Raw genomic sequence first — 11,607 nt, 5'->3', positions numbered from 1 at the left:
TACTCTACAAATATTTCAATCACAATGGAATAATTTCGTAGTGAAGAGAGAAATATGTGACAACGTCTTTCTGCAAACCAACTAAGGATGCATCTCCATTTCTTTATTAATAATACTAATTGATAATTATATATAAATTCAGAAAACATTTTAGAGAACATTCTCAAGATAATTATTTCCTTCTCTGTGTTATTTCTATATCTCGACTATGCCCATTTATTACCGCTTTCAAATCCTGTACTGCAATTGGTTTTCTCACATCATGGTCTCATCTGCTGGAATGCGATCTCCTGGAGAACAGAAGTGGTGTTTTACTCATCTTGGTAAATACACAGCTTAACACACTTCTTGTCTTATAGCAAATACCCAAAAATATTTACTGGAATGAACCTCCTCTTAATAAAGTTTCTTTGGGGTTATATATAATTTTAGAAATATGAAAGAGTTGAATGAAAGAAATAATGTAATATACATTATTCTCTCCATTCATCCAAATATTAATTGACCCCCGCCCTCAGTTGTATGCTAGGCACTGAGGACCCGGTGTGAATATGCACACAAGCAGCTGACCGTCTGACTGCAGGATTGGGGTGGGGGAAGCACAGACAGGCAAATGAACAATTCATTATAAATTGGTAAGTTTTAGATTAAAATTACGTATAAGACGCCATAGGAGCACAACAGAGGGGTCACAGTCACTAAAAAAAATTAATATTTTGACATCTCTCCTTCCTAGATTATTTCTCTGAATTGAATTGAAGTCAAATAAACCACAGAGTTAGAGTTAGGAGATGCAGGTCCTACCTAAGGCATTCAAAACAACCAGTTAGTTAAAAGTTGAGTGCACTGTTTGGTCACCTAGCCACCTTAGAGAATGTGGTAACAAAAAATGTATACCTAGATTCTTCCAATATATATATATATATATTGGCTGCAGTAGGTCTTCATTGTTGCACACAGGCTTTCTCTAGTTCTGGCAAGTGAGGGCTACTCTTCATTGGGGTGCGTGGGCTTCTCAGTGTGGTGGCTTCTCTTGCTGCAAAGCGTGGGCTCTAGGTGCATGGGCTTCGGTCGTTTCGGTGCCTGGGCTCAATGGTTTTGGTTGGCGGGCTCTGGAGCACAGGCTCTGGAACACAGGCTCTGCAGTTGTGGCACATGGGCTTAGTTGCTCCACAGTATGTGGGATCTTTCCAGACCAGGGCTCGAACCCATGTCCCCTACATTGGCAGGCAGATTCTTAACCACTGTGCCACCAGGCTAGTCCCCACACATATTATTATTATCTCTTGAAAACCTCTAGGGTTTGGAAGTCATTTGGGAAATGCACGTACATGTTCAATCAGGAAAATTTCCTTTCATCTTCTGTGACTTTGCTAGGTTTCACCCCACCCCCATAAAACAAGTGTTTTCTTTTTAGTGTTTCCTTTAAGACCAGTTTTCAACATTATTGTGGGCAAATAGCAGTGAGAAAGTACAGATGACACCACCCTTTGCTAGGAGGCAGTGTTTTAATCATTTCCTCTCTGGTGTACTACTTGGATGACTAGAGGTGAGCTAATGTCAACAACATGCCCTCAGTTACCCTCTGAAAATACTTCACTTTGCTGATTGTTCCCTTAGGACTAGAGAACAGTTAGTCCTTTCTCTTGGCTTCAAACTATCAAGGTCTGATCAGTTCTTAACTATTTAAAGTCAGATAGAAATGGATGTGTACATCATCTGCTACTTGGATAGAGAGTCATAAACATGAATTAAATTAGCAGTTCAAGGAGAATACAGCAGGGGTGTACAGTCTCGGGTGTTAACTGACCACGTGAAGTAACGTTAATTAAAACTCTACTGCAAATTGCTATCATATTCAAGAAATATTCCAGGTGACAGTGTTGGGGTATTAAACACTTATTGGCAAAAAAAAAAGGAAAAAAAGGCATGACTTGTATGATAACTAGAGTAGTGACAATTGTTGAAATTACAGAAAGGCAGTGAGATCATTGCCCGATTTGAGGAGAAGTGATTTCTGCTTAAATAAAGTATCTTCTCATTAAAAGTGTAACCTTTGTTACCTTGGAAAATGAAAGAACTGAAAAGCTATGTCTTCTTTCTTTCTTTTATAGGAGATCAAATGAAACACAGAAGTACGAGAACTTGCTCGAGATCCAACTTGAATGAAGCCACTTTTTGAGGAGTGAACGCTCAGGATGGGGATCCAATAACAGCTGGACCATTTTCTCCTTTAGTCCATAAAAGTAGATCTCCATCATGAACACAGGTTGGAATAGATCTTAAATTGTCATTGTCACAGTTGTCACCTATGACTCTTGTAGAGAACTATTTCACTCCAGAACCGAAGAATGATGAATATAGGGTTCATCTCTGATAAACACTGACTGAAATCTCTCCCATCATGGATACCATCAAAAGGAGGTACAGTTAGGACAGAAATAGAACACAATGATGTATTTCCTTTCCCAATATGTAATGAATAAACTTTCGGACTATTCTTAATAATAAATATTTATTAAACAGAGCATCTAACTGAATATAACATATAAAAAAATAAAAATATAAGAAAATAACTTGACTCATGCAGCACTTTATCAAGGTGAATATAATGTAATTAGTCCATGAGCTTTACAGGGAAATGAATTGGCTGACTAGTCAGGGGACAGGCGCCAGAAGGTCATTGCCCAGTCAGGGTCACAGCTGTATCGGTGGATTGTTGGGCTCCTGTAGGCTTGGTCTGGCTCACATTTCTCCTGGTGGACTTGTCTATTGTTCGGACTGCTTTTTTCACCCACTCAACCTGTGGATCAGCACAGATTTTAAGGCCACGCCTGGTAATAAATCTGCAATGCAAGGAAAAGACAAACAAAATTAGTCACATCCTCAAAGCCTTGAGACCAGAAGTTAAGATCAGCTCATATATAAGAGACTTTGTGCAGAAATGAGTGGACAAACAGTCTTTCATATTCAGGAGACCATAAATGAAAATCTTTCTTCTGCAATCTATTTTCGCATAAAGGAGAAATGGCTCCAGGTAATACCCAGATCCCTTGTTCAACATAACTTGCAGCCTTCTTCTCTCATCATTGCTAACAAATGATGTCATTAAACTGGACATTTGAGGTCATCTAGTCCAATTATCACATGTCATCTTAGTCTTCAAAACTAAGCACACTCATCTTATTTTCTGGGCAAAAGGGGATTTCTTTATGCTATTTGAAGGGGGTAAAGTTGCGGTTGTGTGTTGGGAAGAGTTGCTGCTCTGAAAATGAGATCCTGGAAAAGAATGGTACCATATAGGCTAGCTGTTGACACTATTCCTTGAGCTATGGCAACTGATAAAGGCTGGCACTCTACACCAGCAACCATGAGGGAAGAGAAAGGCAGCGGAGGGGAGGGATGGGAACGGATGCACCCCACACCAGTGTGGCCCTACAGTCAAACCCTGATCTGAACCAGCCAGCTCTAAACCTAGCCCTGGGGACAGAGCACATTATTCATCTGCTTCCCACAGAAGTTAGATTCTTCTCCTAAGATAAATCAGAAAGGAGGCTGATATTCTCCTTAGCTGCCAACTTTTGTCATAATTATTGTTCGAGGCTACATAAAGACACCCTTTATATGGAAAAACAAAAGGACTATTGGCTAAGTGGAGGTCTTCCTCCTTGTCGCCTGATTTTTCCTGAGGAGGGCAGCATTTCTATCTATTGTGCTCCATCAAGCCCAGATGTGGGGGCGAGAAACTCACATCACTGCTTTCATGGAGCCCTCCTTGATGGTGTACGTCTTAATGTTTTTAATTGGCAGTCGCTGGGTAGTCAGACTCACACAGATTGACTTCTCTAGAACTTCACTCCCCACACCTGGTAAGGGAAACAAAGAAAACAAAGGATGAAATATAATTTCTAACAGTACATATGTTAGAGTGCTGTAAATAAAATAACAAAGAGTGACCTGATCGAGAGTAATTTGGGGAAGGCAACACGAAATGTGGGAGAGGCAGCTCATTTTTGACTGAATAAATAAAGGGGTTGTCATGTTCAGTGGTAATATGTGAAACATGTAAAGGAAGTAGTTCATAAAGTACTCATCCTCCACAGAAATAACCCAGGGGGATTAAGATTTTTAAGTTTAGAGAACATCTTAAATTGAGAAAAGAAGATAACTTGGGAGAGTTAATAATAGTAAGGGTTTGCTAAAATCTAATAATGGTTTCTAAGTGCTGATTTTCTCCCAAGCTGGTATTTGCTTCTCAGAGAAGCAAGTATTGTCAGAGAATATTTGTCAGAGAAATAATCAGTCAAAAGGCATCTAAAATCATAGCTGATGATAATGAAGCTTGAGCTGTAGTGCTGCTGATATCAGAAGGCTTTTGTGGGGGGGGGTACACCAAGTTCAATCATCTGTTTTTATACACATTTCCCCATATTCCCTCCCTCCCTCATCTCCCCCCCCCCGAGTCCCCCCCACCCTCCCCGTCCCAGTCCTCTAAGGCATCTTCCATCCTTGAGTTGGACTCCCTTTGTTATACAACAACTTCCCACTGGCTATCTATTTTACAGTTGGTACTATATATATGTCTGTGGTACTCACTTGCTTCGTCCCAGCTTCCCCTTCACCCCAGCCCCCCCCCCAAACCGAGGGCTTTTTATAAACGTGAAACTGAGCAGAAGGGGTGCACTCATATTGCTCTTCATCTCTCCTTCTCTCTGTCACTCAATATCCAGCCTCACATTCCTTACCCTCGACACTTGACAACTGATTTCTAATGCTGAACTGACTCTGAACCCAGTGAAAAAGGGAAATGCCCAAGTGTCTGCACTCCTCCTCAGTCTTCTTTCCTTACTTGTAACAGGTTTCCACCAAAACCCAGGGCAGCAAGTGGCAGCCTATTGTCTCAGAGAAATGCCAATCAGCCATGGCTTGGGCAACATTAGGCCTAAATGTTTTTGTTTCATCAATATATCTTGTATTTGGGGCACAATGTCATGGAGTTCCAGACATTGCCATCTCGATTTATGGACACCCTTGCGGATCCATGATCAGGTTCAGATATTCTAGCCTACATAATGTCTATAGATTAGGAGGTTGAAAGGAGAGTTAGCTGAAACATTCATTATACCCAAAGGGTATTCTCGCTCGTTGCCAGAGCCACATGGAGAAATACACTCCAATCAGTTGCGAAAAAATGATCCCTTAACAAATATGTGTAGAATGCTCAGGTGAGACTCAGTGTAGCTAAGCCTCATGTGGGCAAGTCTTGTAGGATTATTTGGTTGCATATAAGGCCTTAATATTTGTTAGCAGTTATAGTATCTTATAAACTCAAAAACTGATCATAAGTGGGAACGACATTCATAGCAGTAGTAATAGCCTCTCTTATACACTTAAAGCTAATATTGATTTCCTGGGTATAAAGGTACGAGCTTCCAGTCATGTTTGTGTTAAGAGAAAACATTGATTTGCTTCAGAACATGCACCCTTTAGGTCATTTCCGCCTTGTGAACTCCCCAAATTTTGAGATCAATATTAAATAGGCAAAAGCTTCAAAGCTATGTACAGTTGTCATCACCATTCCACAGCTAACATTAATCCAGAAATTAGGACTTGTGTGGAAACCTAAGATTTATTTCATTTTAATCCTGGGTAAGCTTATCAGTCATCATATTCATTCATAGATAAGTAAGCATTGGCCAACAGAGGTGAAGATATTTACCACAGATCACCCAATTATGAAAAATAGCAGCCCAGATTGTAACCAGGTTCTATCTTCAAAATCTGCAAAGTCCTCTAGAGTCAAATTATTCCCCTTTTGCACATGGGAAGCCTGAGGCTTAGCTTAGAGAAAGTAGTTTACTCCAGTCACAACCTGAGTCAAACCAAAATGTGTGGCCTCTGCCAGCATATCTAGATATTCCTTATCTCATAAATAAGCTATGACTTACCTTCCACAGTGTATGCAGCGAGACAGCAGATCCCAAGAAAGGCCAGGATGAGAAGTCTCATGGCTGAGATCCTGCTGAGCTGTGCAGCGAGAGGCTGAGGAACTGCTCCTTTGAGTCTCTTTTATTCCTCCAGTGGTCAGCACACTTCCTGTGGTGAGAAGGGTCTTTCAAGGTGGGTGTGGAATCACGGAAAGTCTTTGCAATACTGATGCTTTCATTGTTTGAAAAAAAAAACGTTCCTTTGTCCCCACTCATACTAACCCAATACCTTGTGGCCTTTTCTCTTCCTCCTGTGGCTAACGTGTCAGTGAAACCAAATGTGTGCACCAAAGAAATGTAGTTTTCTCTTCTCCTGCCACCAGGCTAAATTCAAACCTTCCACTGCAGACATGCCCCAAGGTCACGTCAGTGTCATAGCCCAGCACGGGGACAGTGTAAAGGAAACGAGGTGGGGTGGTCACTGTGGTCTGGGCCCCCCACCTACCTCATGTAACATCCCCTGTGACATGAGGCTTCCACCACCAGTGATCATATGACCTTCCCCACAGTGATCATAGGGCAGACATCCTCAGGACTCTAGGGAGACGAAGGATGCTGTCTTCTTCCCAGCTTTCTCTGCTCTGCCTCATCAATAAACCCTTTATTTTCACCACTCTCCCAGCAAACCCCTTTTGGAGCCTGTCTATATGCACAGCGTTGCTATATTGTAACTTAATACATAACTTTTAAAAAGATTTTGAAAAGTTGTCCTGAGAGAAACTTTATTTCGGAAAAAAGAAAAAGAAAATTATCTACTATCTTACCATTCTGTTTTTATTTTTAATGTTTTTCAGTGAGTCTCTATTGGTATACATGTGTTTGCAGAATTGTGACAATTATAAATACTATATTTACATCAGTTTGAATATCTTCCCAGTTTCTTAATATCCTTCATGTTTCTATTCTGAATAAACACAGACACTTAAACCATTCCCTTATAATTTATTATTATGTAGACCAGATCTATAAGGTAAATTTTCTTTAAAATACACTGAATCATTTGCTTTTAATCACCAGGAGTGAGGTTACTAGGTAGAATCATATGATCATCTTTACAACTTTTGCTACATATTAACATATAATCTTCCCAAATTGTAATTTCACTTTGCAATGCTTCCAGCAGGGACTGACTGTATGGATTACAATATAACCTTTCTGGCACTCAGTTTTTTGTTGTCCAGTTTTGTTTTGTCTTGTTTTCTTTAACATAGATATCTATAAAGTGCATTTATTAACTATGTGTGTAGCTCAAAGGTTTTGTCATTACTAGACAGGGATGAGAAAATAACATTCTTATTAAATATATGTATAGCTAAAAGCTTTTGCCATTGCTATTAGGAATATGAAAACAAACTCCTGTATTTCTATAAAAATTATAGGTTAACCTCTAAGATATTTTTCATCAATGGCATTTAATTTTCCAGTCAGACTTTACTCACAACTTCAAATACGTTTTAGTTATTCCTACCTGGCTATGCCATCAGCCCTTAAACTCTGAACACACCCTTCCAGGCAAAATGCTTCTCCTCCTATTACTCCTTAATGTGGGATAATGTTTTCTTCTATTCAATTTCCAAATACAGATCCCCTGCAGCATCTTAGACTCATTGCTAGCCACCCACATGTTTTTCTCAACAAATCTGTACTAAGCGTATTTTCTAAGCAGCTCTTCTAGATGTCTTCTCTCTCCCCACACTGCTCAAGGCAGGACCTCCTCATCCCTCGTTAGGACAACTGCAGTAGACCAACTGATTCCCCAGGCCTGAGTCTCCTCCCTTTCCAATCTGTCCTCCACAGAATTGCCAGAGTAATCATTCTAAAGCCTTGATCTAATCAAGCTATTTTCCTGCTGAGAACTTCTTTGCTGATTCTCGTTGCCTACAGGATTCATTTCAGACCTCACATGGTCGTTTATAACAGTGTTCAAGATCTGACGCTGCTTGTCCTTTAAGACTCTTCTTCCACTCCCCGTGTACATGTTCCAAAACCACTAGTCTTAACAACTGTCTGTGCAGTCAACCAAATGGGTCGTCCTCTTTTGTACTCCCCACGTGCTGCTTCCTATATCTGTAATGTCCATCCCAGCTCTCTACATAAGTTTTCCTGAATTCTCTAGGTACAATTAAGTTGGGCCATTTTCCATGTTCTCTTGGAACATTCTAGCCATCATTACTCTTTAACTATTCTCACTTTATCCCCTATTCAATTACATGTCTGCATCTCCCACTAGATGGCAGGCGCCTTGAGAGTAGGGAATTTGCCTCAGTCCTGTCTGCGTTCCTGGCACGAACAGAATGTCTGTTGTGTAGTGGTCACTCACCAAATGTATTTTGAAAAATGAATTTTTTTTCAAAAGACCAACATGTAATATTGTACATTAAGTAAAGGATGAACATCTAAAAACATAAAGCCAGAAGACTGTGCCTGTGTCTTCCTGTCATGTTTAAAATCAAGTAGACAATTTGAACAATGGCTACACTTAGCATGTTAAAATGGAATTTCTTAAACACTGAGAATGAATTATTCATTTCCGTTTTTTAAAGCATGTACTAGAGTCACTGATGGGGAAGAATTAAGTAACCAACAAAAAAGTAGACACCTAGTACAAAATGGGCATCATCTGCTACTGTGTGGACATTGGTTGACAACCAGTTGAACGCCAATAGAACAAAACTCTCTCCTCTCTTTCTCTTACATGCCACACACAATTGGTGAGAAAATACTGTTGTCTCTCTATCTTCAAAACAGAATCTAAACCCTTCCTACCAGCCCAAGAGACTCAACACCAAGCCACCATCATGTCTCACCTGAATTAATGGATTTGTGCAACAGTCTCCCCCTGGTTTTCCTAATTCCACCCTTATTTTCTTTTGGTCAATTTATCAATCTGACAAAAGTGAACATTTCAAAATATAATTAATATGTTACTTCTCTGCTCAAACATCCTTCAATGGAGCACGTTTTCTTGAGTGAACGCCAAAGTCTTTTTTTTCCCTAAGTATTGTTTAATATATTTAGATGCTCTGCTGTACATTAACCACTTAACTCTAGTGTAAAGCTTAAAGGGCAAAAGTATTAAAGATAAATATAGCTACCATAATTTGTTACTGATACACATTATTAGAAAGAGGAAAACTAAGGCATGGAAAACATAAATTGGTGGGAGGATTTAAAGGACAGAGGTTTTGCATGCAAACTTACATTGTTATCAGCTTACAGTAGGCTGCTATATTTGTAAGATGTTTATGTAACCTTCATGGTAACCACAAAGTAAAACAGTATATACACAGAAGAAAAAAGATAGGGATCAAAGCACATCACTATAGAAAATCATCAATTCACAAACAAATTCAGCAAGAGAGAAAGAAACAAGGAGACTACAGAACAACTAGAAAACAATTAAGATAGCGTTAGTAAGTCCTTACTTATCAATAATTGCTTTAAATGTAAATGGATTAATTCTCCAATCAAAAGACAGGAAGTGACTAAATGGATTTTTTAAAAAGACCCAAGTACATACTGTCTGCAAGAGACTCACTTCACCTTTAAGGACACACATCAGCTCAGAGTAAATGGATGGAAGAAGATACCCCATGAAAGTGGAAACCTAAAGGGAGCAGGGATAACTGTACTTAGACAAAATAGACTTTAGGTCAAAAAAAAAAAAAAAAAAGCAAGGTCACAAAGAATGTTAGTAAAAGAAAGTGTTTATATAATGAGAAAGGGGTCCATTCATCAAGAAGATGTAACAATTGTTAAGACTCTACATAGATACAGCCTTTACAAGGCTTTACAAGTACCTCCATGACCTATGCTCTCATCTCCCACTTACTCTCTGACATCATCTCCTGCTACTCTTCCCTGCTTGTTTCTCCACTGCCGTCACAATGACCTCCCTGTTGTTTCCCAGACATGGCAGCATGCTCCTGCCTTCAATATTTTTCACTTGCTGTTTACTTCGCCTGGTATTTTCTTCCCTCAGACATAAGCATGGCTCATTCCCTTACCCCCTTCAATCTTTTGCTCGAATATTGCTTTCTCATTGTGGCTTTCCCTGACTACCCACTTTAAAACTGCACACACATATATCAATTCTGGTATCACTTGATTTCTCTTTGCTGCTCTACTTTCATTCATAGTACCTAGCACCTTCTAATATGAGAATAATTTACTTTTCTATTATCCATCTTTTTCCTAGAAATGTTTATCTTTTTCATTTCCTCAGAGTCTAGGACAATGCCTGGCACAAAGAAGGTACTGAATTAATATATCCATACTAAATGTACATGTATAAGAATGCATAAGCGTATGAGTGTGAGAGAAGGCATATGCAACACATAAAACATTTGTACCTGCAAATTCTAGTACTCTGGAAGATCAGTACCATTTATTTATATATGTGTGGCCACAGAGTGGAATGATAGAATCCATTTTTGAAGGAAAACTTTCCTTTTTGAGGGAAGAAGCTATAACATGAAGGTTAAAAGTAAGAAAACGCAATATAGATTCTCTTCCCTTTCTACGGTATGGTCTGAATATTTTGATTCATCTGAAAGAAATTTAATTAAATTTTATCATATGGAATGTGTAATTCACATAAAAATTGCTTTTCTGTAGAATGCATGTTTGTATAATACTCCATTTTTGTATTGGATAATTTGCCATTTTCTCATTGGTGTGTACAATTTCTTTATGTATTGCCATACTAAATCTTTGTCTAAGTGTTGCAAATACTATCTCAGTTGGTAGCTTACCTTTTCACTTCCTTTATGATGTCTCTGATGAACAAAAAATATTAATTTTAGTATAATCAAATTTATCAATACTTTATTCTATAGTTAGTACTTTTTGTGCTTTAATAAATTCTTTTCTTCTCCAAAGTCAGAACAACTTACTCCACTAAGACTTTAAAGTCTTGTATTTGACACAAATTTTTCACCTTTCTAGTGGTTATTTCTGTATGTCATATAAGGTATAGATGCAAATGCATTTTTTCCTCTTTAGATAACTGAATTTTCTAGCTCTGGTTTTGAATAGTTCTTCCTCTTCCCATACTACCTGTCCTATATTAGGGTTCCACATACATGTGCACCTGTTTCACGTTCGCTACTCTGTTCCATTGGTAAATCTGTCTACCATTGGCTCATACCATTCTATTATTTAATTACTCTAGGAGTATCATTTAACCTTAATTTCTAGTTGGGCAACCTCCCCCCCTTTAATCTTTTTCTTCAGAAGTGTCTTGGCTTAAGCTCACTGGTGATCACGAAAATGTAAATCAAGACCATGGTGTGACCCCACTTTATTCCCACTCAAATGGCCAAAGTTAAGTCTGAGAATACCACTGTGATGGCAGGGATATGGAGCAACATAAATGACTCATGGCATTAGAAATTGGTACCACACTTGGAATAGCAGTTTGGCATCATTATGTAAAGCTACACATGTGCAGACTGGGAAGTGGAAGTTCCAGAAATTCCACTCCTAGGTATAAACTTAGAGAATATCAAAAGGAAGGAGCATATAGATGGGAGCTATTTGAAAGGCTCAAGGAATTTGAAATGTTATGTTGGTGGTAGGTTACTGGTGGAACCTTATACAACTTAATTAATTGTATTAA

At 38.8% G+C, this 11,607-nt stretch overlaps 1 protein-coding gene across 1 annotated transcript; it reads right to left on the bottom strand.

Annotated features, from left to right (window-relative positions):
- Positions 1-2,667: 2,667 nt before the first annotated feature.
- On the bottom strand, positions 2,668-6,065 carry LOC130850103 (lymphotactin-like). The gene is made up of 3 exons (XM_057729452.1): positions 5,949-6,065; positions 3,752-3,866; positions 2,668-2,846 (listed from the first exon to the last, which is right to left on the bottom strand). The coding sequence occupies exons 1-3, from the start codon at positions 6,007-6,009 to the stop codon at positions 2,681-2,683; spliced, it is 342 nt and encodes a 113-aa protein (XP_057585435.1). The 5' UTR covers positions 6,010-6,065; the 3' UTR covers positions 2,668-2,680.
- Positions 6,066-11,607: the final 5,542 nt, after the last annotated feature.

The sequence above is a fragment of the Hippopotamus amphibius genome, chromosome 3 (assembly GCF_030028045.1).
Source record: "Hippopotamus amphibius kiboko isolate mHipAmp2 chromosome 3, mHipAmp2.hap2, whole genome shotgun sequence".
Taxonomy (NCBI): domain Eukaryota; kingdom Metazoa; phylum Chordata; class Mammalia; order Artiodactyla; family Hippopotamidae; genus Hippopotamus; species Hippopotamus amphibius.
Note: the sequence above shows the minus strand (reverse complement) of the source record. Positions and strands in the feature narration are given on the sequence as shown.

Bases quoted from the DNA above. Each gene is read 5' to 3' on its own strand.
- LOC130850103 (XM_057729452.1), bottom strand. From the start codon at position 6,009: ATGAGACTTCTCATCCTGGCCTTTCTTGGGATCTGCTGTCTCGCTGCA. The intron at 3,867-5,948 runs GTAAGTCATAGC...TTCCCTTACCAG, and splicing joins CGCTGCATACACTGTGGAAG to GTGTGGGGAGTGAAGTTCTA. The intron at 2,847-3,751 runs GTGAGTTTCTCG...CTTGCATTGCAG, and splicing joins GGCTCCATGAAAGCAGTGAT to ATTTATTACCAGGCGTGGCC.